Here is a 27,594-nt window from a genome sequence, read left to right as displayed (position 1 = left end):
AAAAAATATTTAGTCTTCTTTTGCTTACTGTAGTACAACGCAAAACCTGGGGTACACTGTTAGACAGTAAAGTTGTTTCTTTCCAGACGAATATCAACTCTTTTCGTATTCAGAGCAAGAGAGAGAGCGGTTATTTAATTCATTCTAGAGTCATTAACTTTAATTTCCTCCGAATTGGTTGACTCAATTCAAGGCCCCCTTCATCAAGTGATTCCTTTCAGAATGAAGCCCACGCGACAACAATTCGAGAAAATGTCTGAAAAATTTCTGAACAAACCTAAAATTACATGCTTTTTAAAAGATTAAAAAAAAAAAAAAATCACATTTTGAATTTTTAACGTCACTTATTGGAAGGGAAAAAAAATCTAATTTTTACAAAATAGTAGGGTGGAAAAACTTATAACCTACTTTCCTTTATATTTAAAAATTGCATTTTATTAAAGTTACAAGGACATGTACTGCTTGTAATTATTTTTTTGGGGGCGGGGGAAATGAAAAAGATGTTTTGGTCCCCATCATCATAGAGCAAAGAAAAAGGAAGAGGCAAGAGCCGTCAAAAAATTTAATAGGCCTAAAATAATTTACTTTAAAATTTACGAAACGAAATTAACCTCATTTAAAACACTTTAATTAAATAAATATTTCTTGGATATTAGAAATTATTAATCAGGGCCGGGATAGCCTGGTTGGTAGGGCAATGGGCCCATGTCCAAGAGATAGTGGGTTCGATCCCCGCCGACCGATGATTCCACGTGTAGCAAATGGTGACTGATGCACGTTAAATCTGTCGAGTCACAAAGTTCTCCATGTTCCCATAACAAATTAATAGCTCTGGGGGTACTGATCCAAGAGTTTCCTTGTCTTCTGGATTGGTTTAAAATTACAAGGCTACGGAGTTGAACATTAGTAGTCGTAAACCCAAAAATTAGGTCGGCTGTTCAACGACGGTTATAAAATAAAATAAAATATTAATCAGAGCCGTGTTGGCTCAGGGGATCGAACAATCACCTCCCAACGAGGTAATCTAGGTTCGAATCCCAGTGATGGCTAGGATTCGAATTCCGCACCCGGCTGGCACAGACCACAGTGCTGACGTAAAATATCCTCTGTGGTAGACGGATCATGAGCTAGAGTCCTTTTTCAGTCAGGCTAACTGTGGGAAATTTTCGTGCTTTTCCTCTCCATGTAACGAAATGCGGGTTAGTTCCATCAAAGAGTCCTCCATACAGGCAAATTAAGAAAAAGGAAAGACTTGTCAATTAGAGTTACCATTGTAAATTAGAATTAATATTACGCATCATATTTGTTTGCTTAAATAATTAATCTTTTAATCTATAAAGGACGGAATTTGGAAAACACACACCAATATTTGCAGAGTCGGGACATTCTGACAAAGTTGAAATCCATCTAAATCAAAACCAAGTGGATATTTCTTTCTGTTTCATACCACTCTAGCTTTAAAAAGGCATTGTTCTTTCATATATTTTTATTGCATCATGGTGGACAAAAATGTCTTATTTTTTCAACAAATCACTTCTGCTACCACTTTTTACTTTTTTTAAACAAAAAAATGCTTCGCCTAGCAGGCACAAACGGGCCAAAATCATAATCTGGCAAAAATAAATAAATGAACAAATAAAAAATAAATAAATAAGAAATAATAAAAAAGACGGAACGCTTTCTCAGAGTACATTTTTATAACTAAAACCTATATAAATGCTATTTAAAATTATAATATCTATATGAAAACTAAATTTTTTTACAAAGAATCTTCAGAAATTCTACAAAATATGAAAATAAAGCTTTTTCAGTATTGAGGAAGAATCCCGCTACAAAATTTATCCTGGGACCCGTAAAATCTTTTTTCAGCCTTGGATGTAGTTATCATCTTCCTCTGCTGCACTACAGCTTTTGTGGGCCCTACATAGACTCGCTTCAATGACAACTTGCAGTTCTACCCAGAGAGCAAATAAGATTATTGAAACGTTAAAAGAATTGGGCTATTATTGGAGTAAATTTTTATTGCTAGTTAAAGTACTAATCTTTATAAAAGGCTGGACTAAAATTATTTTTTTAAACTGTAATCAATAAATAAAGCTAGTTAAAAAACAAAAGAACATTAGAGAGTTGGCATGGTAAAACAAACTCAACTGCAGAGACGTCGAGAACGCGCCAAAATGGAAGGTTCTTCTTCTTGACTATAGTTAAGTTTCAGAGTTTGCCTGTTCGAAAACAGAACTTATTTCGACAAAAATCACCCTCTGGAACTACTAAGATTGATTCCTAGTACTTGAAATTCCGATAATTTTAGATCAAAAGTTTTTTCTGTTTATTTTTTAATTACTCACTCTGCATTGTTGCGGAAAATAAAAAGAACAACCAATCTAATTAGTGCTGACGATATTTTAAGTAACAACATCAGACGCAAAAACGTACTTTTTCATAATAAATATACTTTTTTTTCGACGATTGGGATTTTCTACCTTTAAAATATGAAGAATTGTTAGGTGAGTTAAGTTTTCAATCGAATTAAAAAAATTTTTACACGCAATTTTAGAATGCGTTTATCCAAAGAAAATTCCTTATAAAAATTTTTTTTTACCAATTATTTTTTTAAAATTTATTTTTGTCGGTTAATTTAATAATTGTAAGGTATACAATTAATTTTAAAGAAATGTAATTTTAAATGGCAAAATATAAAGCTCGAAGGCAATCAATCGAATAGTTTCTGTGTTATCGAATTTTTAAAAAAAGTAATATATTTTAAATTTGATTTCTCGAGAACCATTCGTCCGATTTAATTCTAAATACTAGGGTCAGATATCACAATGCTTTCAATTTATTTTATTTTAAATTCAATACTTCACAGAACATCGAAGTTATATGTGATTTCTTTTTCTCTATTATATATTTAAATAGAGTTACTATCACGTGAGGGTGCTCATGGCAACCATTTTTTCATATTAATAGGGGATTCATGAGCACATGAATTAGACGTATTTCAAATAAAGCTTTCGTTGTCTATGGGGAGAAGATATTCTGGTACAGTGAATTGCACTCACTGATTGATTAAAATCTAACCTTGCTCTCAATTGTACGACAGAAAAAAGTAAAAAAAAGAATTTTGCGTGCGGGTACGTTAAACAAATTGAAAAGATGTTCTTTGAAAGTGAAGAGGGAAACAGTTTTACTATTTTTAAAAGATTTTTCTTTTCTTTTACTTTACAATAAATTTGTGAATTTCGGAATAATCGTAACACTTGTGCCTTCTCCAAGTGGGACATAATTTATAGACAGTCGATCGTCATATTTTTTTTCTTCTCCGTATCTACCCAGTTCGGTCGAAAGGAAAGAGAACTCTTTAAGTTTCGATTTTCTTACGATTCGATTTTATTACGATCTCTATTTGATTGTGAGAATTCACTAAAAGTTATGAAAAAAAATCATCAGAAAGGTTATTGATAGTTAAAAATGTTGGTTATAATTACAACAAAAAAACTCCCTCACAAGGATGTATAAAACTTCGATTTCATTCATCCTTTTGTTAAAAGTTGTATCCATAAAACACGACCTTGGCAAGGCAGCCTTCCATCACATTTCGGAATCAACAGCTACATCGCGCTTTGAATTTGTTAATCCGAGAATTTGATATGGCTTCCTAATAGATGGCGTTAGTGAAAGTGAAGTCCATCTTCTCTCCCCTTCCCCCTAGAAAAGAATTCATCATCATACTACTTTTCCGAACAACCCAATACACATACGAATGCTGCAGGTGTAATAGCGAAAAGTCTTTTATTTGCCCGAAGGTGTGCTCACGTCACGGAATTTTTACATTCTTGTAGCCTTGACACGTCACTTCTGTGGCTCTTTACGCTGGCGGCAGCTAAATTTTTCATCGGTCGAATACATCCAGCACCAAAATCAAGTGTTGATGCTGATTTTCACACGCTAGTGGTTTTTAACTTTTTACTTTAGCAAAAGAAAACAAACAAGGATGAATGATAAGGCTACTTAAAATCTGAATTTTTTTTGGATTACTGAGGTAAGATTTGTTTTGACTGAAGATAAAAAAAAAATCGTTTGAATTATTGTTGTAAACAATATGACAGTGACGTAATGTAGTCTCAACTATTCTAAGCTAATAAACTATTTCCTCTTTCTTAAATTAAGTGATATCTGCAATTCTTGGTCTCTATTCAACCGCTCTTAAATAGAAAATAAAGATGTTTAATCTCACTTTGAGCATTTTTATTTGACATATTATGTCAAATATAATACCTCTGAACGAAAACATGTTTGATAATTTTTGTTTGTTCGTTTTGGGTTTCGTACTGCGATTTACCATATTAATGACAAAAATGTTCCATCCTTCTCTGTTAATTTAAATGATCCTTTTTCTAGATTTGAAAATTTTCATCTTGAGAAAAAGAAACCTAAATTCGTCTGTATTTAAAATTTTGTGATGTCATTGTATGGAAACTTTTGGAAGTTGTGCTAGTTACTCAATTAATAAAGTGATATTACTAGGGATTTAAGTTATAAAACTATACAAATTGGAGATTTTTTGTGCAATTCTTAATAGTTTCAAGATATTCTTATAGTGTGAAATTAATAGGTATACTAATGTAATCTTGCATTTATTGTGTTCTTGGTGAAATTTTTTCTTCCTGTAATCATTAATTTTATATTCTTTGTTAAAAATTCTTTTGATATTATTTAATTATCCTCTTCTGAGAGAATACATCGATTTAATTTAATAGCAAATTTTGTCTCCCTGTCCATTTACTTACAATTTAAATATTTAGTTTTCCTGTAATGCCTTATTTTACATTTGGAAAAATTTATTATCAGAATTACTGTTCTATTGATTGTGTGTAAATCTACAATATATGTTTTATAATTAGGTCAGCAGCAAGATAAATGAGCACAATCAATTAATTATTCATGTTATATTAATGAATATACTTGTCCTAATTTTTTTCAAGATGCAATTTTTCTTGATGGTTATTCCGGGCTCAAAGTTGTCCTTCAATTCCTGAAAAAAAAAAGGTATCCTTAACTATAAAAATTTCAATAAATATCTAGAAATTTTTGTATTTTCTAAATTTTTCTTGGAAGTTAACAGCAAGAATAAATAGTTTTTTTTATTTTATCTAAAGCAGAAATTAAGAAATTTTAGATTCAGAAATTTTGTTCCATGTCATGAAATGGTCCCTTCACAAAATATCTTTTCATAAAAAACAGACCCTTCACAAAATAATTTATCTTTTAATCTGACCCTTCACAAATTTGTTTATCTTCATTATTGTTTTGTTGCTGGAATAAACTCTTCCCTGGGGTGGGAAAGAAAGTTTCCCTAAGTTTAAATTTCAAATATAGTATTCTAAGAAAATATTTCTACTTTTACTAACTTTGTGTGCGCATTCTTATTAATATTAAATCATATTTTCTTTGTAAATAATTAATTTATCAATTTATATTTATTCATAGAATTAATTCATGGAATATTATGCAAATAAAAATTAATTTCTGGCAATTTTTTAAATAAAATATTCTAATTTTAAGAATTGTTTAAGTTTACCTAATGCGTAACACATTAAAAGTGATACATTACTAAGTTGTGTTATTTAAAATATGTCAATTGAAATTATTAAAAATGTGAGTGATTTTTGTTTCGATTATCTGTCCGAAATGAATATTCTGTGTTGAGCAGTATAGGCTAAATACCAAATATTTGTATGTTGCATCTCTAATTTAGTAGCAACAATTGTTGAGCAGAATCTTTTATCTATTTACAATATAAAAATTTCTTGAAAAGGTTTTTAGAAATTTTTGCAATAACAGGACCCTATTTGCACAAATTCACAAAAACAGGACCCTGGTTGAAAGAATGTGACTTAACGCGTATTTTATATTCACAAATTATGAATATTTTTTTTGCAAGAACAGGACCTTTCGCACAATATCTGGACAGACCCCTAAAAGTATAAAACAAAATGAACACTTAAGTCTTCATAGCTCTTCAAGTATGGTATTAGTTTACTTCCATTGTTAGAGACAATTAATTACCCTTGACTTGATGCTATAGAACATTGCTTGTGAGATAAAGACATAAAAAGCTCTTATCTTTCTTTTCTACCTCCATCACTATATCATACTCTGCTGATTTTCAAGAGAGAATCCTTGCATTTTGCTACTACTTAATAATTTTCCGTATTTATACAATTTATATTTATAAACAACCAGAATTTTTTGTATGACTTTAAAAAAAAAAAATCCGAGTTTTCTTAAAAATGTTTATTTTTTTGTTTAAGTGCTGGAGCTACTGAAACTACTATCAATTTAGGGTGCGTAGCATTTTTAAAAAGTACTTAAAGGTGCTTATTTTCAATTTTTGTTTTTTAAAAGCCCTTAAAAGTGCTTTTTTCATTGGGTGCTTTTAAAAAGTGTGTAATTTTCCCTTTTTCGAAATAAATTTTTTCCTTTACTATGTTGATTTTTGCTTCGAATTTAGCAAAAAGGCACAGTTCACATTGTTCTATTCTACGTTTTCATAATTAATTCAACCCCAATCTATTTCGACGTATTGTCAGTCTGTAGCGTATTGAAAATGCCATTCGTTTTACGTGATTCAAAATTTCATGATTTTCGACAATTGTCAAAAACAAAGCCAAAAGGTATTTTTGACATGACGGTTAATGCAAGATAAAACCGTCAATTGTCAAAAACTTTCCCACCCTGCCTAATTATGATATTTTTTTAAAGTGCTTGAAAATATTTTTGAGTGCTTATTTTTTGTTGAATAATTTGGCTACGCACCCTGCAATTTGTATATCTGTGAATCCATGTTGGTATCCTAAAAATTGCACCCATTAGAGACTCAGCATCCTTAAATTTGGAGGCAATTTAGTCCTTAATTTTTATAATCTGGACTTCCAGCCCTGTTACTATATCATACACAAAATATTGGAGTGATTTTCTCTTAAGCTTAACTTTTGACTAGACAATCAGGAAAAATTCATTTCATAATTTTTACATCAAAACAATACATTTAAGTATACAAATCAATGACAAGCACTAAAAATTTTTTGGCAGTTTTAAACTGTAATTGCATGGAAAAATTTAATGACTGTCTCTTCACTTAAGGACTTTAATAAATACTTAAAGTTCTTCATGCATTTTTAAATTTAAAATTTTTTTTCCTATAGATCAAATAATTAATAAATAAATATAGGAAAAAATTTTAAATAAAATTTTTTAAGAAGATTTTATCTAGAAATTTGAAAAATTTTTACTTTGACAAAAAAACTTTTTATCACTTACATTTTCAGCTTAAGTGAGACCAGATTTTTTTAATTAATGATTTGAAACCAGAACTCTTTCCCCCCCCCTTGTTTTATAATGTCTTTTTGGACATAAATTACTATTAACTGGAATAACAATTTTTTTTTTTATAATTTCATGATTTATTTTTTTCTTGGCTAACACCATTTGCTCTATTATAATTTAAAAATATGATAAATATTGTAAATTTTTCATTTAAAAATGTAATTTGTATATTTCACCTAAATTATTTGTTTTAATATTTAGTAGAACTTTGTCTTGTTAGCATTTTTTAATAACATAACACAGAATTTAATTTTTTTGATTCTTGTTCCTTTAACCAATTACATTTTTCATCAAAGCAGATATTAAACTTTCATTCAACTTTTTGATTTTTACAAGTTTTATTCTTGATTTTCTTTTTATCACCAACAATATCAATATATATATGTTCTTAAAATTTTATTTTCGGTTTTTTACGTGGTATTTATTACTTAACGTGTCCTATTCTTATTCTATACTCTATTTTGTTTCAAATTTTTTTGAGTGCTCCTCACACTATTGTAATGATATATTCTGCTTTGGCTATATTGTTGCAATATTAGAAAGCACTCCTTTTTGCAAATATAATAGTGTGAGCTGATAAAAAGATATCTTTTTTACAGATTTTTATAAATTTTTTTTTAAAAAATAATTTTTTTCTTTTCCTTTTTCAATTACTCTGTAATTTTTTCCCTTTTTTTAAGATTTTAAATAATCTCTGTAATGTAATCCATAATTAACAATGCTGAGGTTACATGATAAAAAGACTAGAAAGTACAGTAGGGAACCGATTATCCGGAACGGTCGGGACCATCGCTATTCCGGATAACTGATTTTTCCAGTTTTCTGAATCGCTACAAAAAGCCGTTTTTTTTATTGTTAAACCCAACTAAAAAAAAAAAATATTTGCAAATAATCTTAAAAATAAGAAAAAACGATGAAGTAATACACTAATGATTATTTCCAAAATGATGGTAAGGTAAACATCTTTAAAAAAAGAAAGAAAAATCGTAAAATCTTATGAGGAAAGAAAATTTTTTTTAAAAAATGGCGAGAAAATTTATCGAATTTCATTCCGGTTTTTTGGTTTTCCGGTTTTCTGATTTCCGGATAACGGGTTCTGTACTGTAATATAGAAAACTTAATTTAAAAGAAGTGAAAAACTAAGCTTATTTTCATAGGAAAAAAATTTCTTATTAAAAAAAACCTTATAATTTAAACCTTATAAAAAAATTTCTTTTTAAAACTGAAAGGATCTAAAAGTATAAATTTTAAGAGTAATGTAATTTTTTCAAAACTGGGTAAAGTAAGGTTCTTTTTTTCAAAATTTTTTTAATTTAAATTATTTTTTTATAAAATAATATAATTTTTTAAAATTTTTTAACTTATTTTGTTAAAAATATTTTTAAAAATAAATTATAATTGAAAAAAAGAATTAGTGACATGTTAGTAGTATGAGGGGACTCCACTAAAAGCTGATCTTTCAAAATATAGTCAATTTGAGTTGACTTGAATCTAGTAGGAGTAAGGACTCCAAAGAAAAAAAAAGTTTTTTAATTTTAAAGTAATTCTTCGATAATCCGTATCCATTTCCAAGCTTGCAACAAATTTTTATGAGAAAAGCTGTGAAAATTCTTTTTTTTTTTTTCATCTGCAGATTTAGAATTATTGAGGTAAAACTTTTCTGTTGTATTCTTGTTATATACCAGGGTGCGCAGCGCTTTTAAAAGTGCTTAAAGTTGTTTATTTTTTATTTACATTTTTTAAAAGCTCTTAAATATGCTTTTTTTATTTGGGGCTTGTAAAAAGAGGTTAATTTATATCTTTTAAAAAAGAAATTTTTTCTTTGCCTTGCTGTGTCAATTGTCGTTCTGAATTACAAAAATTCATGTTTTTCGCAATTTTCTCTGCAATATTTATCAGAAACTACACTGGTGGACAAAATTAGGAGATGGAAGACATTTTCCCAAATATCTCAAAAAATACTGAATATAAATAAATGAAATTTGGTATGGATATAGCTTATTCCATGATAATAAAGTATGTAAAACAAAAATGAAAGTGCCATTCACTGGCAAGACCTATTGCCAATAAATCCAATGTAGTCTGAACTTAAGGATAAAAGATGACAATAAAAGTGAGGCTTGTACAGTCTGTGTTGCCTCTAGTATGTTGTATGGTCACTCCTGACAGACAGACAGCATGCACGACGAGTATGCATGCTGTTAATAAGGGAGTTAAGGAGGACTTGTGGAAGACCCTCCCATTCTTCCACCAGAGCAATTTTTAACTCCAGAATGGTTCTGGGGGGAGGTTGGCACATCGCAATAACTCTCCCAAGAGCATCCCAAGCATGTTCAATAGGATTCAGGTCAGAGGATTTGGCTGGCCAATCCATTCCTTGAATATCCTCGCTTTCCAACCATGAGAGCCCTATGTGGTCGCACATTGTCTTCCATGAAAATGAACTCGGGACCAACAGTGCCCCTGAAAAGACGCACATAGGGCTCTAGGACCTCCTGCCTGTACCTCTGGACATTCACGGAACCATTGTCAAACACATGGAGCGGTGTGCGGTTATCTTGCATGATCCCTGCCCAAACCATGAGTCCTCCACTAGCATAATTGTCTCTTTCGATAATGTTGCTGGGATGGTATCGGGTTCCAGGTTCCCTCCATATCAATAGCCGTTCAGAATCAGGTTGTAGACTGAATCTGGACTCATCGGTGAAGAGAACATTAGCCCATTGAAGCTGTGTCCAATTCTGATGTTGTCTTAATTTTGTCCACCAGTGTAGTTATTTTATCATGATTATGTGAAGTTTGTGACAATATTTTTAAATTTTATTGATTTTATGTTCATAAATTAAAAAAAACTTTAAACAGTAGAAAATTTTAAAAGTACTTAAAAGGTGCTTATTTCTTGTTGAAAAATCTGGCTAGGCACCCGGTGCCACCATATTTATTTATTTGACAATATAACTTGTATGTTTAAATAGTAAACAACTTTCATATGAAGTAACCAAAAGACAAAGTAATAAAGATAATGAAAGAAATTAAACAGTTAAAAAAGTTATTATAACATTGTTTATAGGTTATTTTGCTGCTTACTTCTTTAAATAATTATATTTTAATGTCAATAGGAGTCTGTCCAGCATGTCGCATCATAGTGATGATGGTATGCTTATAGCTGGGAGTGATAGTTTCTGGGAACCTGGCAACTACAAAAAGACCACCAAGAGAATTGAGGATGGGTTTAAACTTTCCAATGATATGATAACATTAATCCAGGAAAGGTGTGAAATTGAGAAAGTTTTTGCTAAGAGTTTAAAGAACTGGTCCAAAAAATGGAATGAATTAATTGAGAAAGGTAAGAGAACTCATTCTCTTTGTGTGAAAAAGTTTTGTCATTGATTTTTCATTTATGTCCTACAATTTAATTTAAAGAAAAGAAAAAAATGTTTTTGAATTGAAGCTTTTTAATAAAATGTGAAAAAAACCCAACCCAAGTGGATTTCTTTTTTTTAAATATCCACCCAAAAAATGTGTATGTTTTTTTTTTAAATTTTGAATGTTTAATTTACCCTTTTAATTAAATATTAAATGTAATTAAGAAGTTATATTTGTAAATCGGAATATAGTGCGGCTTTCAGGAGGACTCCTCCAGACACCCGTCTCGCTTCGTGGCGGGTACTATGGTTACGAGGAAAGGTCACTTTGAATAGGGGTGAATAGTTTTGTCTTAATCTTAGCATAAGTCGAAACCAATCGACACCTTTCCTCCATTTCACCCCCATTAGAAATGTGCTCGCACTTGTTACCATAGCAGCAGACATCCCCAGACTTTCAATCTGGAGGAGTTCTCCTCAAAACCGCACTATAGCTTTAATCAAAACAATCAACACAGTTATAACCACATGGTCTCACAGTCATAATCATATCTAGACTCTGAGTGACTTCTTCTATGGCCTTCTACAGGGTACTGAAAACGGGTACCATGTGTGACAGACATGACATCAGCAGGGGTAGAAATTTAAAAAAAAAATTACTGGTCCTATGGACCAGTAACTAAAACATTTTACTAGTCCGCACAAAACTTTACTGGTCCGTCTACGCGTTCCTATTAGCTGCAAATAAAAAATAAAAAAATTTAAATTTTTGATTGAAAAAATCATGATTTTTTTTAAAAAAATCATAAATTTTTGATTTAAATCGCATTTTTTTAATTAATATTAATTTTGTATAAAAAATTTTAAAAAAAAATTGTGAATAAGCTCTAAAATAGTTTTAAGTAAGATCGTTTAAGTTTCGTAAGATCGAGAATAGATCGGCTGCGAGAATAGATTAACGGAGATCGGCTGCGGCGGATGGTAGTCCGGCGGACCACTTTTTATTATTTTATTCTGGTCCGACTCCGAATTTAGTGGTCACGGACCATCGGACCACCGTTAATTTCAAGCCCTGGTCAGTTTTTTTGCATAATTTTATATATTGAATAAAATGGTATCTTCACACATTTTACTTTGTAGTAACTGATACACTTGTCAGTAAAAGATATTGCAAAATATTTTTTCCTTGGGTGAAAAATGTGGCATCAACTATAATTAACTGTGAACTAATATATGTTAACTGTAACTTTGCGTTAAAACACATATCTCTTCAAGAGATGTCATTAAATTTTCATATGTGATGTTAGTACATTCTCATCTGTATGTACCTAGAAAAGTGCATAGCAGCACAATTTTTTTTCATTAATAAAAAAAATGCTCTGACAGAGCAATATGACGAGCTTGCTTTAAAATGGTTCATAATTATGAGTAAGAAATTTTAGATGAACAAAGAAAAAAAAGAAGAGACTTAATTTTATGACATGAAATAATAAAATTATCAAATTTGAAGAAAATCTCTTTTCCAAGAAATATTTACCAGTGTGACAGACAAAGAATTGTGACAGTCATGACGCATGTGAAATTTCGAATTGTATTAAGCTATTTCTTAGCTAATTAAAAATGTATAATATTTATTACACAAGAAAAAGTTGCAAACGATATATTTCATGAATGAAATATAAAAAAGGAGTATTTAAAAATTTTTTAATATTCTATATATATTATGAATATATTAATGGGTTGTGACTGTTCTTACTGTTTTATACTAGATTACCAGGTTATTTTGTTATTTGTTATATATAAATCTGTAAGCTTCTTTTATGTAAACTGACACTGCACACTGAGATCTAAAAGAAATTAATAATAATAGGAGAAGTTAAAATTTTAAATATTTGGCCTCTGATGTTCTTTTTAAAAACAGTTTTAACATAATCCAAACATTAAAGTATAATTAAATTAATACAATATTTTTTCTACTCATTTTTATGAAGTTCAAACTTTTTCCTTCAACAAAAAAAAAAAAAATTGTGCTAAAATTTTAAAAAAAAAATGTCTTTATGTGTGCTTTTCATGTAATGCAGAGAAAGTTTTATTTTGTCTTCAGTCATAAGTGTACTGTCCTGCAAAAAATTATAATTTTATTGCAGTAGTTAGTTTTTCCATTATATTAAAACAAATATGACATTCATAAATGATAGAATTGCTCTAAAGTAAAATTAATGTTAATTCTTATTACTAATATTTGAATAATTATTTTACAGCCCTTATGTAATTTCCAAAATTCACAATTTATTTAATAAAAGCTTTTATAAGCTCACCATTAAAAGTCAGAAATAAGTTATTTTATTTGATTGTGCTGAGTTAATATTGTTTGCAACATTTTCAATTTTATTTTGTAAACTGTGTGTATGTTGTATGCTAAGAGGAGATATATCAGTGAGTGGGAATGGGAATATCAAATTCAAAAGTGAAAAATTAAAACTGCTTTGAAAACAAAAAGAAGAAAAAAACTATATTTTTTTTAAACTTATTGTTACATGTACAGCAATTATTCCTAAAAATATTTTCTATGATTAATTAGGATTGAATTGAAATTTCTTTTTTAATGTTGGTGTCTGGTTATTCGAAAATATATATTGTTGTATTCAGCATTGTTAAAAATAAAATAAAAAAGTAAGTTTTTTAAAAAAAATTTTTCTTCAAATTAATTTGTATTCTGCAAATGTTTTAGTATTCATATTTCTAAGAGTCTTTGAAAATCGTATATAAATTCAAATTCCAATTATTTTTTTCTTCCTTTTTTAATTTTTACATTGTATTCGAAAGATTTAAAGAGTTTTTCAACTTTTTTTTACTTAAAGTAAATTTCATGTTTTATTTTTAACTTACTTTATTTAAACTTTTTAACTTACTTTATTTAACTATTTTTAACTTTATATATTTAAGTTGATTTTATGATATGTAAAATACAAAATATTGAAAAATTGCAACTTGTGCTTTTATGGGTTAAAAAAACAAACAAATAATATGGAATATTTTCAGTTACTTTTATAATTTGTTTCAAATATATCCTTGACCTATTTTTTTTAGGAAGATACTTTCCTTAAAAAATGTTTAAGTGCTACAATTTCACATTTCAAAATCATAATATTAAAATTAGTCTTTTTTTTTTCAGACTATTTTAAAAAAGTTTTTAACATTTCTCCATTTGCACTTTCTTTTGCAATTTATGTACTTTTAAGATATTGTTTAGGCTTTGAACTGAAATATTAAGTTTATAAATCCTTCTTTAATATTTATTTTCTCTTGAATGATTAATTATATATTTCCGTTAATTATATATTAAAATTTTTTTCATTTACACATTCTTCTGCAATTTATGTACTTTTAAAAGATCTTGTGTAGGCTTTGAACTGAAATTAAGCTAATAAATCTTTCATTAATATGTATTTTCTCTTGAATGCTTAATTATATATTTATTTACAATCAAGTTAAATGTTATTGAAATTGAGTAGGTCCTGAATATGGTACGACTGAAGCTGCATGGAAATCTTCTTTAGTTGAGGCAGAGAGGCGTTGCGACATGCATCTCCGTGTAAAAGATCGCTTGAATAATGATGTCGTCACTCAAATTAAACAATGGCAGAAAGAGAATTATCATAAATCAATGATAACTCTTAAAGAACGAAAAGAAATGGATGAAGCATTCAAGAAGGTATTTTTATCACCTTCAAAAATGTTTTATGACTCTCATATGTGATCTACTTAAAGAATTATTTTGGGATTTTATTTGTTTTATATTGCTTTTTATGTTTATGTACGAAGTCTTTCATAATACATATGTAATGTACATGTGTGCTTGTTTTAAAAATGGTAAATTGTAAATCTGATGTTTTGTTTTTATTTTGTCATTTTTATTATTATTGTCTAACTTTTAATCATAGATTCTTAGCTTAAAAATTTTTTTAAATATTATTTTGTATATCATTTTTAAATATGTAAAAACTAAAAAATTAAAATTGGAAAAAAAATTTATTTCATGAATTTCTTAAACTAATAACATAACTTTTGTCCTTCAATATTTTATATAAATGAGTGTAGTAAAAACTTATTTTATAATTATATAAAATAAAATTTTAATTATATGGAATAAGAAATGTTGATATATCATGATCAAATTTCCTTGCATGTTTGTCCAAAAAAATGCTGATTAACAAATTTTAATGAACCTTTTTTGATATTTAGGCACCTTCTGGTGACCATTAATTTTGCCATATTAATATTTTTGTACTGGTGTTTCTGACTGGGCTTAGTCTGTTTGAGAAGCTGTTTTAGTTAATTTTGGAAGTGTCTTATAACGAAATGTTACATAGTAACTACGAATGTTACATAAGATTGTAAACTAAAAGACAAGTTTTTGAAAGCTGGCAAGCTGTTCACAAAAAATGTCAACTTTATAATATAATGTTTACGTTAAACTGATCTTTAATTTACTTTGTATGCATATGTTATAAAATTTATATTAAATCTCTTAAAAATTCCGTATTTAAATTTTTAAAAACATTATGTGAAATATTATTAAAGTTTATTTGATAAAGAAAAAGTGCAGAACATTGGATTAAAGTTAATATTTCTTGGAATTATATAAAAAGTGAATTTAAGAATTTGACACTTTAAATCAATAGTTTAATATTGTATGAGGGCTGAACTAAAGTATATGTCCCAATAATACTATAACTAAAGAAAATGTCCAAACAATAAAATTATACATATTAGAATTTTACTTAATTTACAAACTTCATAATTTAGCATAAAACAAGAAAAATAACTTTTTAAAAGGTTGTATTTTGTATATAAATCAAATAAATAAAGAGTGTGTCAGGCTTTAGGGTATCTTTTATGTGGTGGTGAAAGCAAATAATTTTCTTTTTTAACTTAGAAGTAAAAAAAAAAACAAAAAACTTGATAATATTATAACATATATACATTACTATAATTGATTTTTTAAAAAGAAAGAAGAAATAGCTGTCTATGGCAAAATTTTTTCACTTTTTTCTATCATATCTTTTAAATAGGCTCAAAAGCCATGGGCAAAGTTACTGCAAAAGGTTAATAAATGCAAATCGGATTATCATTCAGCTTGTAAAAATGAAAGATCTGCCATAAATCAAGAAAGAAATGCTTCTAGTGATACTTCACTGTCACCTGATCAGGTAGTAGTGTCTCTCTCTCTCTATAATTCTCTTGTTTGGTATTTAAATTGTGCTTTATTTTAGTATTTTCTGTGACACACATACATTTTGCACTTGATAGATATCTAACTTATTATCTGTCGCATTTGAAAATGTGTAGCAAGAAATAAAGAATTCAGTTTGAGAAATGTCCCTATCAGCAAAATTACTTGGGCCCTCATTGGGCCAATATTCATGAATCTTGGCTCTGTAAGGGATCAAAGGGCCTTTATTTTTCAGATATTGGCCCTATATAAAACTTTCCCATTCACCCGATATTTTACAGCCACTTTACAACCAATACCGGTCTTATATGGAATTGTCAGATTCACCCGATATTTTATATCCATTATTTAGCCAATGTAGGTTTTATATTAGCCAGTGTAGCTTCTATATTGTCCCTATAAAGGCCATTCTATGGAATTGTCAGATTCACCCGATATTTTATATCCATTATTTAGCCAATGTAGGTTTTATATTAGCCAGTGTAGCTTCTATATTGTCCCTATAAAGGCCATTCTAAGACCAATATTAAAAAATCTAGATACCCCAATATTGCTCCCTCGGGTGCATGTTCTTATAGGGTCCATATTGAGCCAATTTTGAACCCAACTGGGGATAAGGTAAAATTGTTGTTAGGGGTAGTTTTAAAGGGTGGATTAATTTATGTGCTGCAAGAAAGTTGGGATCAACTTTTGTTTTAATAATTTTTAAGTGTGTAGCCTTTTGATTATTATTGATTATTATTTTGATTATTATTTGTAGCCCATGATTATTTATTTATTTTTTTAATTTTTATATTTCAAAGTTGTCAGGAGCATTATTCAGAAGACTGTTATTATTTGTAGGTGAAGAAATTGCAAGACCGTGTGGCTAAATGTAAAGATGAGGTTCAAAAAACAAAAGAAAGGTACGAGCAAGGCCTCAGGGAAATAAATGACTATAATGCTAAGTATATGGAAGATATGACTGTAGTCTTTGACAAGTGTCAAGAGTTTGAAGAGAAAAGACTTGATTTTTTTAAAGAAATGCTTTTTGGAATTAATAGTTGCCTTAATGTATCTACAGATCCAGAGTAAGTTAATTTTCTTCATAATGATAATTGTTTATAATCAATCATTTGTAAAAGGGCTTTATTTTGTTAGTTTTCTATTGTTACTTTTTTTGAAATGTTATTTTAAGTGTATATACTTAACACCTGGTGGATGAGTGGTAGCGCTTCACACACTCGTGCCGCAGGTCCTAGGTTTGATCCTTGGACCGGGCAAGGTTGACTCGGCCTTTCATCCCTTCAGTGGGTCGATAAAATGAGTACCAAGCATGCTTAGGGACTAAATGTTGGGGGTTCCACCAATTTGGCTGACCACCAATTTGGAACATCTGCTCCTGCACCCCAGATCCCAAGGTCAAGAAAACTGAGATGGGCGGGCACAACAGGCCTTGGCCCTCTAAGGGCTGTCACACCACTGAGTTTAGTACTATTTTAGTTTTATACTTAACAATGTATGCACTTTATAACATGCATGGGTTTGAATGTTAACTGAACTGATTTTTAAATGTGATAGGTTCATGAAAAGTATAAATATTCTGTGAAAAACATGAAAAGTATTAATATTCTGTGAAAAACAATCTGGACAAAATTAAGATAAATGGGCAAAGCAATTTTAAAAAAAATTGTTTAAAAATATATGGCTGATACTGAATTTTAATTCTTTTTTTTTATTGAAAAGAAGTTATCATAAAAGGAAAAAACTAGAAAAGTGTAAAATAATCTTAGTTTGATGATTGGGAAAGTGACCATTTTAATTGTTAAAAAAGAATTAACTGTAGGCCTTATAAAATAAACATCTGAAAATAGGTGTAGTAGTTCAAAACATTGTGAAATTGCCTTGCACAAGTTTAAATATCTAGAGATCAGCTACAAAAATTAGTCAGAATTCACTGTCTTCATAACTAGAAAAGAACAGATTTTAAAAATGGGAATGAAAATTAAATATTCCTTCTATTTTTTTGTAACTAAATGTAAGCTGCTTATTTGAAATTTAATAGCCGAAAATAGTTTTTGTTAAAAAAAATTTTGTTTAAAAGGATAGTTACATTAACTTTAGTCAAATATATCAAGCACTTGTACATTAAATATAAAAGTTTTTCTTCTTCTTTTTTTAAAAATTATTACGGGGTTAAATATCAGTTCGCCACTAAAGTATTAAGCTGTGCATGCTATTTGTTTTATGTATGTAAAATCGTATATATCGATATAAATACTATATTTAGATTTGGACATAATACTACTTATTTCTTAAACTGGACCAGCATCTGTTTGTCAGCATTAATCGGTGATAAATTTCAACGTTCATTATTCTTCGTTGGCACAATTTTTTCAAGATATTTAAATTCAGTGATTGTACTTTATTGTGCATCAAACATAATTAAATTTTTAATCCTGATTATTTCAACATAAACCCCACACGATCAAAACAAAATCTTGTTTTGATAATGATTTGAGTCAACTTTAGAAAATTCAATTTTTTACATCTCTATATAAAATTGTCTAAAAAAGTATAACATTGATTTTTTTAGGCTTCCACAAATCTATGAAGAATTTAGGCACTCTGTTCAAAATGCAGATTCTAATAAAGATTTAAAATGGTGGTCAAATAATCATGGTGTTGGAATGGCAATGAATTGGCCTATTTTCGAGGTAGTAATTTATGTTATATGTAGTATATATATTTATGTATATATTTATATATATTTATATATTTTAAATTAACTTTTTTTTAACCTTAACTACATTAGAAAACTTATCAAACAATTAACCTATTCTATGTTAAAAAAAATTCAATATTTCCAAATTTCTAATAAAGAATTATTTTTATTATTTTATCTTGTATTATATTGCATTTCCTCGTTGCCATGTCTTTTTGAATCTATTTTAAGGTTATTTTAGAATCGCAATTTATTTTTTCCAAGCACAATACTCTTTAATCTATTTTAAAATTGTTTCATGTGTTAATAAATGTGTTCTCCTGTTTAATTAATTTTAATGTCTGCTTTAGTACATTTATGTACAGTCCGCAAAAAAAAAAAACGAATCACCCTGAATAACTTTCGTTCTAATGATCGGATTTTCACGAACTAAGTGTCAATCTTAATGGTTCCTGGGGGTGACTTCAAATATGCTAATTAATTAGTGCTAACTATTAATTAAGNCTCTTTGCCATGTCTTTTTGAATCTATTTTAAGGTTATTTTAGAATCACAATTTATTTTTTCCAAGCACAATATTCTTTAATCTATTTTAAAATTGTTTCGTGTGTTAATAAATGTGTTCTCCTGTTTAATTAATTTTAATGTCTGCTTTAGTACCTTTATGTACTCTGTTGCAAGTTAAGAAAAAATGGAGAAAGCCTGTTTGTATCTAAGTGTAAGTCAAATGGATGCCAAGATCCCAGTGCAAACGTATATCAGCATCGCCAACTCTTATAACGACGTTGCTTAGCCTTCTTTTTGCTTTCTTTCTTAAATTGTGTGAAATGAGGAATACAAAACTTATTGAATATTCTTAACAAGTAATCAGGATTAATAAAAATCTTAACAAATATGCATCTTTTTATTCATATTTAAAGAAACTGATGAAAGAATTATAAATATTATTCCTTGCAGATAATTTTCTTGCACAGTGAAATAAAAGTAAGAATTCCTTATCTCTCATTTCATTTGTTAAGGGCAACTTGCTAAGGAGTATAATGAAGTACAATTTTGTGTGTCATAATCATGATGGCTATGTGATGATTTTTCTCTTCTAGAAAAATGTAAAAATCAATTTAATTAAATAGTTTTAAAATGAAGTAAAATTTAAGTCATTAAAACTAATATTTCTTAATAACTGAAAAAACACATTCACAAAAAAAAGCTTTTTATGATTTTAATGGCAACATTAGATTAATCTAATAATAATCTCTGAATATATATGGTATACTATAATTGACTTAGTGTATTTTGCGAGAGTTTTAATTAGATTGTTTTCTTTATTAATCTGTTTTATACTTTTATTACATATGGTGTATAATTAATCTGTTTTATATTAACACAAGAATGTTGTCATTTTATAGATAATTATATCTATCATCTTGTGTTACTAGCTATATGTAATTTAATTTCGAAACAGGCAATAATAAATTTCTTTTCAAAATTTAATTTGTTTGTCATGCACTCTGCGCTTTTTAGGTTTTTTTCTTCTTCATGCATTATGAAATAGAACGGGCACTCTCTCTGAAATATGTTTAAAATAGCTTTTGCTTAGTAAAAAATTTATTAAATATATTTCTAATTTGCCACTATAATGCATGTGATTTATTTCAGTAGTTAATGAATATTTTATTAATTTAATTCTGTTTGCATAAATCTGCAGTTTTTTTTTAATATTGCTTTGACTTTCTGCAAATTATACAATAATGGAATATTGTGGTATACATAGATGCTATTTACAAGTCACACTTTTATTATCTGGGTATAATATTTTCAATTTACAAGGAAAATAGTAGTTCTTTTAATTGTGAATCGCATATGATGATCTGGATTAATGTAATTCATAAAACACATGTCAAATTCATATTAATATGATTTAAGTTAAAATCACACACCGTGATTCAAATTCACGTGATTTAGAAATTAGGGTTTAGTGTCTACTTCATGTTCATTGAAATATAAATATATAATGGTTTAAATTTTTTTTTTTTGTAATTTATTAATTACGTGTAGGGTAGATTCATATGTTTCAAAAACAATGTTGTGCTTATTTGTTTTATAAATTAATGTTTTGTGCTATGCTTTTGCTATGCTGCAGGAATATTCTGAAGAGTTCCGTGACATAGTAGGAAAAAGCAAGAAAGCTCCCTTTCCCGAGAGTGGTATTATGCTTGTCAATCAGCACAGAATTGGCGAAGATTTACCTGTAAATTTAATTATTATTGCTCAGAATATTTGCTTTGCTTTTTATATTGTTCATGTGTTATCTCTTACAATTGCTAAAATTTTGCTAGCCTCTATATATCTGCATCTATTGCATGAGCTGTATTAATGCTATAACAATTATAACCACATAACTAATGGTGATAGACTATTATATTTGACTTCATTCTGGGTTCTATGAATAACATCTAATTATTGAGCTAATAATACATTAATAATCATGAAATAGTATTTTAAATTTTATTTTTTTATTGTATTTTTTTTTTTTTTTACATTGTATTTATTTTATCTTTGTGCAATTTTCTTTGTGTTTTTAAATAACAGTTTGTATTTTGTTTTGTCGTTCTATTTTAAATTTTTTTTTATATATTACTTTGCTATATGAATAACTACAGATGCAAATCAAATGTTATAAGATTCATGCAAGTGTTATTACACTCGAAAATATCAAATATAAAAGTAAAGAACATGTTTAGGAGAAGACTAGCTCCCATAGGCATAATGTAACCCGGTCTCCCAGTGGCTGGTACCCTGTATATAAAGGGGGAAAAGCAATATTTAGAAAAACAGAAGAAGTTTCTTTTTGAAATCTGTTTACTTCTGAAAAACATGGCTGTTTCTTTTTGAAAATCGAAAATAGTACAGAAGTATTTCTGAAATATGCAATTAATCTTTTAGTTGAAATTAGAATTATCTATGCAATTAATTATTGTCCCCCCTAATTTAGCTTAGTTTAAAAAAATTAACATAATTTTTAGTATGAATACAAATACAAGAAAAATGACACATTTGTAGCACTGTGGAATTGTTATTGATTTTTTTGTGGAACGGTTTTATTTGCCGTTCATGTTCTGAAACACTTAGAATGCTGACGAGGACTTATATAATTATGTATTTATTTATTTTAGATTCGGGATTATTGTGTTCAATATTTACAAATATTTAAATAAAATAAAAACATAAGTCCAGCTTTTATTTCTGGAGCCCCGTATTGCTCCCTTCTTCTTCATCTAGGCCTTCTCATCTAACTCTTTCCTTCCTCTCAAATAGGGAAACGACACTTCCCTTGTTCGACACCCACTGACCTTCATGTCAGGGGTCATTCAGGTGCGTGGGAGTGATCATAATCCTGACATTAAGGCAATTCCATTTCATATAATCTGAGCACTAAAACCAATGCTCACTGAATGATTTTTTAAAGATTCATTTAAGAGAAAACAGGCAAATCTTACTTCTATATATCCTTTTGTTTGTTTTTCAAAACCTACCTAATTTACCACCTCATTCTTTCATTCACACATTTGAGGGGTTTTTTTTTATATCATTTTTAAAATGTCTTTTTTGTCTCAAAAGTTATTCACTAAGTTTTTGCAATATTGCAAGTTATTTTTGTTATTTAACATGACTACATTCAATTTTAAATGGTAAGAAATGGCTTTTAAAGAAATTTAGTTAACTTCTGCTTACTGTTTTTGAACATTGAGAATTAATCAGAATCAAAACATCTGAAGACAGACCCTTATTTATTATTTGTGATCAAAAATTGATTCCTTATTCCTAATTATTCATCTTATTTTGATGCATAAGTTATATTTTTTTCTGCTTATTTATCTTTGTACTAGTTTTTTATTTGATCAAAAAATTGTTTTTCATCAATTATGAATTCAAGGATAACCTTATGCATTAAATGCATGTGAATTTCACCATTTTGAAGTTAGTAATATGGAAAAAGGGTCAGCTTTTGTACCATATCAATCGCTTTGATATGTATAATTTTCTAATATTTTTGAAAACATAACTAGGAATTGTCGGTGGACATGACACAATTTCTTAGATTCAATAAGCATTAGAATATCAAAGAAATAATGTATATTTAATTTATAGGTTATTGTACAAAGTAATTTACCTTGCTCAAATTATTATTTATTAAGTTTAATTGCTATATTTTTAGGAATATGATGCTAATATTCATAATGTGTCAAAGAAAGAAAAAAAGAATGATGGAGGAATAACATTAAATAATATACACAATAATGCAACCAAGAATGGCAACGAGGAGAAAAATGTGTCAAATAGAAATTCTGGCCTTAGCACGTAAGTAAGCAGACACTAATATTAATGCCTTATAACTAAAATTTGCTGTTGATCATTTTGTTGTTTAAACAGATTTTGTTGCAAAAGGATTTCCTATAGTATTTAAATTTTATATTATATCAGAAAATTCTTAGACCTCATATTGAAAACTATTCCTCTTCTCTCGCAACAAAAAAGAAGAAAGAAAAAACATGAATTACTTTTTAATTTAACTGTCATTTTTAATTTTTTCATCATAGTTTGAGGGTCAAGAAACAGAATCTGTTTTCAAAAAGTACACTTCTAATTCTGATTTTTAAACTTAATTCCTAGTAACAATTATCAAAATAGCATGGTGCATAGCATTTTTAAAAAATGCTTAAAGGTGCTTATTTTTGATTTCTGTTTTTAAAAGCCTTTAAAGGTGTTTTTAAATAGTGCTCAATTTTCCCTGAGATTTTTTTCTTTGTCCTGTCGATTGTCGCCATGTATTATGCAGAAGCTTGATTTTCACAATGTTTTATTCAACATTCAACCACAATCGATTTCGGTGTATTGTCTGTCCACAAAGCGTATGAAAACGCCAATCACTTTACATGTTTGATGAAATGCTTGCAAGTCCGCATGTGCGTCTACTGAGCTGGGTTCGGTGAGATTATTGCCTTCTTATGTGCAACTCTGCTGCATTTTGCAAGAGATTCTCAATTTCATGCTTCATTTTTCACGCTCTTGATATCGAAACGAACACTCTCTCGATCATTTTATAATGGTTAATATAATTAAGAAATGAGTTCTTTGTCAGAATCTAGTTATTTTAGCATGATCATTTGAATTGTTTCGAAATGAAAATTATTTTGCATTTTGTTACCGAATATAGTGCTTAAAAATATTTTTTTGAGTGCTTAAAAGGTACTTAAAAGGTGCTTATTTTTTGTTGAAGGATTTGGCTACATATCTTAAAAAAATTATAATATGTTAAATAAAAATTAAGCATTCAATAACTATTGGCATAATTCATGTGCAATGAGAACTGCAAATCTCTTACCCTTCTCATTACTTTGTGAAAATTTTTATCTTATAACTAATGTTGGACAAAAGATAGAAAGGGCAGTTTTAAAGTGACAATACTTTCCTCATATCCTAGTAATTTTGAAATATTTTTGCAGAAATGGTCAACAAGATAATAATCCATTTGATGATGATCAAGAAGATTGGGAGGATGGTAGTAATGATGCTTTAGTTGATAATGGTGAACCTGGTACACCTGTCAAAGCACTCTATGACTATGATGGTGCAGAAGCTGATGAGTTATCTTTCAAAGCAGGTCAGATCATCATCATTTTGCATTTATATTTGCATGTGAATTGAATATTTATTGATAATTATTGATACAATTTAGTTTTTTTTAATAAGTAATTAACTCTATTAAAACAGGGTGTGTAGTGTTTTTAAAAAGTGCTTAAAGGTGCTTATTTTTTATTTAAATTTTTTAAAAGCCCTTAAAGGTGCTTAATTTTCTACCTTTTAAAAAGATTTTTTTTTCTTAGTCATGTCGATTGTCGTCATAAATTACAAAAAAAGAATGCATGATTTTTACAATTTTCTCTCCAGAGCCGGCTGAGGGGGTAGAGCATTCGCCTCCTAGTGAGGCGAACGGGGTTCGAATCTCAGTCTATATGAATTCCGCATCCGGCTTGCACCGACCACAATGCTGACATGAAATATCCTCAGCGGTAGACAGACCATGGGTTAGAGTCCCCTTGCAATCAGGCTAACCGTGTGAGGTACTCGTGATCTTCCTCTCCATGTAACGCAAATGTGGGTTAGCTCCATCTAAAAGTCCTCCACGAAGGCAAATTTCTCCCAATACTCTATCCAGGAGTTCCCTTGTCTTCTGGATTGGGCTCAAAATTACAAGGCTACCAAGTTGAACATTAGTAGTCGTAAACCCATGAAATTGGGTCGGCTGTTCAACGATGATTATAAAATAAAAATTTTCTCTGCAATATTTATCAGAAACTAGTTATTTTATTATGATTATGTAAAGTTTTTGAAAATGTTTTTGAATTTTATTGATTTTTTGTTTATAAATTAAGAGCTTGAAGCAGTAGAAAAAAATAATTTTTATTACTGCACAGATCATAATTATGATTTTTTTTCCTTGGAAGGTGATTAAAAATTTTTTCTTTTTAAGTGCTGAAAAAGTACTTAAAAGGTGCTTTTTTCAGGGTGCGTAGCGTTTGTAAAAAGTATTTAAAGGTGCTTTTTGGGGGATTTCGTTTTTAAAAGCTTTTAAAGGTGCTTTTTTNTCTTCTGGAATGGGTTCAAGATTACAAGTCTACGGAGTTGAACATTAGTAGTCATAAACGCATGAAATTGGGTCGGCTGTTCAACGACGATTCTAAAATAAAATTTTTCTCAGCAATATTTATCAGAAACTAGTTATTTTATTATGATTTATGTAAAGTTTTTGAAAATGTTTTTGAATTTTAGTGATTTTTTGTTTATAAATTAAGAGCTTGAAACAATAGAAAAAAAATTTTTTTTATTACTGCACAGATCATAATTATGATTTTTTTTTCTTGGAAAGTGATTCAAAAATTTTTTCTTTTTGAGTGCTTAAAAAGTACTTAAAAGGTGCTTATTTTTTGTTGAAAAATCTGGCTACGCACCCTGTTAAATGGCTTACAAATTTAATCTTAATTTGCCCCTTTTCAAATTTCTGGATACTATTACATATGAAACCATATTAAAATGACATACAGTAGACTTTCATAATAGCATTATTTTAGATAAGCATTATTTTAGATAAGACCAGAGGCCTTGTAGATTTAAACTCATTTATTTGCTATTTTTTAAATTTTTTTTCTTTTTAAATTTTATTTTGAAATTATTCTAACTATATGAAATTATTCTAACAATATATGGATGTGTCTCTGAAAATTTCTTTGCATGTCTTGAAAATTTGCTTTTAATTTTTAAAATAAATTTCTAATGAGCCAGTTTGTATATCAAACACTTCAATTGGTTTTTAAAAATGTTTTTAGATAAAGTTATAATCTATATTGATGTAAAGAGAATATAAAAGTGCCAAACAATTTTATTTTTGCTTTAACAAGTGGAATAAACAATGTTTTATGAAATAACTAAGTAAAGATTCAAACATTTAATACTTACATCTATTGATTAGTTGAAGAAACTCAGTTTTAATTTAAAAAATGAACTTTTGACAACATACATAACTGTCTGAATAATAAAGTAGACAAATGGTCTAGAATAAGAGATTTAATTTGTTTACAAAATATTTTCAGAAAAATTGCTCACAATAAAATTATCAACAAAACTGCTGAAAGTTTTAAAATTTTGAGTATACATTTTTATTTTTAAAAGAAACTTGCTTTACACATCTAAACTGATCTTAAGAGTTTTCTTTTATTAAGGAAGAAAATACTCAATAATTAAGTTGAATTATGATGTAATTTTATTCTAAAAAATGATGAATTTTTTTAAATTAGGAGAGGTGTTTGACAAGCTAGAAGATGAAGATGAGCAAGGTTGGTGCAAAGGACGCAAGAATGGTCGTGTAGGACTTTACCCAGCGAATTATGTTGAATCTGTTAGCAATTGAACTAAAACAAAAAATAACAATATTGTCTTGGAATTTAATATGAATTTGAAGAAAGTTAACAGTTATTTTCTTTTGAAATGCCACACCTTATCCAATTATAAATTTTTTTTTAAACTCAACTTGTTTACTCTTTTTAAACTTTGATATAAAAAATCTTGAAATCATCCTGCATTTTTTTGACAGAATTTTTGAGATGTTTTTAATGTTTTTTTTTTTTTTTGTCTTGTGCATTTCTAAAATACTTTTAAATTTTGATTTTTTTTTCTGTCTATTTTCATATCTACTTATTAAATTGCAATGACAACTTAAAGCCTGTCTGCTTATTTAGTAAGTAGCTGTATCAAATATCCATGAAATTATAATGAATTTTCTTAAAATGATGTTTAACATGTATCATTTTGTGTCTATTACTGTTATTAGGTAACATATTTTTATGTTTCATATCATAAAAATAATATTGTAATCTAGCTTAAGCATTTATATTTCTGAGACATTTTTAATTTTTTGTTCATTTTGATAAAATATTTATTATCATTATTATTTTACTATTTAAGATTGTAGTACTTTTTTCCCATTCTAATTTGATTTAAATTTATATCATAAACAAAAAAAAGAAAGAAAAAGAGATCTACTTTAAGCTTTCAAAAAATTCAATGTTATTATTTAGTATTAGTAGTACTTTATATTATTACTCGATGTTAAACTAATAATGTTTGTTTAAAAATAATATATAACATGGTTGATTTTTCATACATTTCATAAAAATTACATTCCTTTCTATTTAAATTTGCTCGTTTTGATAGGTTTATTTTATATTGGGTACATTATTATTTCTTTTTCTGCTAAACTGAAACATTTTTTAACAGTTTCAATAATTTTATTAGTGTCATATATATAAAATAAATAAATGTTTGATGCAAAAAAAAAAAAAAAAA

The 27,594-nt window shown here is 28.2% G+C and overlaps 1 protein-coding gene across 10 annotated transcripts; it reads left to right on the top strand.

The window, feature by feature from the left end:
- The first annotated feature begins 3,334 nt into the window (after window positions 1–3,334).
- On the top strand, window positions 3,335–27,594 carry LOC107442698 (protein kinase C and casein kinase substrate in neurons protein 2). Of its 10 annotated transcripts, none has more exons than XM_071177912.1 (10): window positions 3,335–4,042; window positions 10,509–10,735; window positions 14,270–14,469; window positions 15,830–15,967; window positions 16,834–17,060; window positions 18,566–18,686; window positions 20,834–20,941; window positions 22,910–23,052; window positions 24,198–24,355; window positions 26,547–27,594. In XM_071177912.1, exons 2-10 carry the CDS (start codon window positions 10,522–10,524, stop codon window positions 26,657–26,659), a joined length of 1,422 nt encoding a protein of 473 aa, XP_071034013.1. In that variant the 5' UTR covers window positions 3,335–4,042; window positions 10,509–10,521; the 3' UTR covers window positions 26,660–27,594. The 10 variants fall into 10 exon arrangements, with proteins under 10 accessions (XP_071034013.1, XP_071034017.1, XP_015911814.2 ...); XM_016056328.3 differs by having other exon boundaries at window positions 3,721–4,042; window positions 15,830–15,970; XM_043049011.2 differs by lacking the exon at window positions 3,335–4,042 and adding an exon at window positions 4,088–4,113.

Source organism: Parasteatoda tepidariorum, chromosome 2, assembly GCF_043381705.1.
Source record: "Parasteatoda tepidariorum isolate YZ-2023 chromosome 2, CAS_Ptep_4.0, whole genome shotgun sequence".
Classification (NCBI taxonomy): Eukaryota; Metazoa; Arthropoda; class Arachnida; order Araneae; family Theridiidae; genus Parasteatoda; species Parasteatoda tepidariorum.
Note: the sequence above shows the minus strand (reverse complement) of the source record. Positions and strands in the feature narration are given on the sequence as shown.

Bases quoted from the DNA above. Each gene is read 5' to 3' on its own strand.
- LOC107442698 (XM_043049010.2), top strand. The intron at 17,061-18,565 runs GTAAGTTAATTT...TGATTTTTTTAG, and splicing joins AATGTATCTACAGATCCAGA to GCTTCCACAAATCTATGAAG. The intron at 20,942-22,909 runs GTAAATTTAATT...CTATATTTTTAG, and splicing joins GAATTGGCGAAGATTTACCT to GAATATGATGCTAATATTCA.